At 35.6% G+C, this 1,623-nt stretch overlaps 1 protein-coding gene across 1 annotated transcript; it reads right to left on the reverse strand.

Annotated features, from left to right (window-relative positions):
- Nucleotides 1-791: 791 nt before the first annotated feature.
- Nucleotides 792-1,623, reverse strand: LOC113323824. The gene is made up of 2 exons (XM_026572174.1): nucleotides 1,326-1,623; nucleotides 792-1,178 (listed from the first exon to the last, which is right to left on the reverse strand). Exons 1-2 carry the CDS (start codon nucleotides 1,529-1,531, stop codon nucleotides 992-994), a joined length of 393 nt encoding a protein of 130 aa, XP_026427959.1. The 5' UTR covers nucleotides 1,532-1,623; the 3' UTR covers nucleotides 792-991.

The raw sequence follows: 1,623 nt of genomic DNA on the forward strand, positions 1-1,623 counted from the left end.
ATATGGGTGAACTTTTGTTGTTTTGGTTGGGCGCAATATATGATATCCTCTTCACCTTGTGTCGATTTGGATTTTTCTTTTCTTCGGTGGTTGGTAACATCTACCCAATGAACCAGAAGTGAGAATGTTTGAATACATATTTACTTTTGAAAGTAACTTTTCAACTTTAAATCAGAAAGTTCACAAAGTAGGTCGGTATCATAATTTTTAAAAAAATATCTTTCTTACGTCGACAACATGATTTGAAAATATCTTTCTTACACCATGTTTGTTTACAACTGACTTATCTGAGTTCTCTGGATCTAAATCTTACACCATGTTTGTTTACTCCTGACTCATCTGGATCTAAATCTTACACCATGTTTGTTTACTCCTGACTCATCTGAGTCGTCTGGATCTGAATCTGAGTGAAATCACCTGATTCATCTGGATCTGAGTCGATATGTTTGTTTTGACTCAGATCTGACTCATCTGATTCGGGAATAAGTGAATCACTGGTTTGGTCCCATGAGTCAGGGGTATTTTATTACCTGACTCAAATGAGTTCGAGTCAGGAATCATGTCTGAATCAGAGGTCGAGTAATATCTGATTCAAAATGGAAAACAAACAGTCTGACTGCTGACTCGGATTCAGACGCAGAGTCAGCTGCAAACAAACAAGTTCTTAGTGTGAGAATTTTTTTCCTTTATCTTGCTCAGAGTGAATCATTTTCCTTTCAATCTCGTGAATTGACTTGAGCTTTTGATATCACGTACATGACCTGCTTACAAACTCTTTTGTTAAACGCATATGAGAGCACATGAGTTCAAGATCACCTAGACTTCTTCTTACGAACACAAATAAACAAAAACTGAGGCGCTGCCCCAATAAAAAAAACGGCATCAAAACATACAGACGTTACATACCAACACTTCTATACTACCTAGAACGGAAAAAACTGCTGCATTCACCCTAAAACAAAAATTACGAATACTTTTAAGTGAAATAAAATTACAATTCGTCCTCTTCCGATGATGAGATTCCAGTTTTCTTCATTACTTTCTCAGCAGTTGAATGAATTGCATCTCCGGCAGCCTTGGCTGTTTCTTTAGCTGCATCTGTACTTGTTTTAAAGCTTTTGCTTACTGCATCTTTCATTAACTCCCCTGAATTTGATGCTTCTTTATTTGGCATCGACCTACCAAAACCATATCATAAAAAATTATCACCGATCCATAAATATCAAAAGATTAACCATAATTTCTCCCCAAATTAAAAACAGAAAAACATTATCGAGTAATCACATTAGAACAATGAATGAATGTTAAGAAATAAATAAACTTACTGAGAATCAGGTGGTTTAAAATTCATTAGAGCAACTTTTAACCAAGACTTGACGGTATTCCATGGTGTTGATGTAATACCTATGCCTCTTTCAACAGCATTTGGGTTTTGTTTCTGTTGATCATCTGCATTAACCACTGTGTTGAGACAGATAAAAAGTAGTAGAGAGATATTAATAAACCAGACTGCTAATCTCGTGGATTTCATTTTTGGAGTTTTTAGATTGATTTCAGATGAGAGAAATTAATTGCAGGAGAGAGATATTAGGATCAGAACAGAAGGAGAAGAAGAAACTCGGA

This window comes from Papaver somniferum, chromosome 11, assembly GCF_003573695.1.
Source record: "Papaver somniferum cultivar HN1 chromosome 11, ASM357369v1, whole genome shotgun sequence".
NCBI lineage: Eukaryota > Viridiplantae > Streptophyta > Magnoliopsida > Ranunculales > Papaveraceae > Papaver > Papaver somniferum.

What these genes read in the sequence shown, in the direction of transcription:
- LOC113323824 (XM_026572174.1), bottom strand. Translation starts at nt 1,531, where the DNA reads ATGAAATCCACGAGATTAGCAGTCTGGTTTATTAATATCTCTCTACTA. An exon ending in TTTAAACCACCTGATTCTCA is followed by an intron (nt 1,179 to 1,325) that starts GTAAGTTTATTT and finishes TGGTTTTGGTAG; the next exon opens with GTCGATGCCAAATAAAGAAG.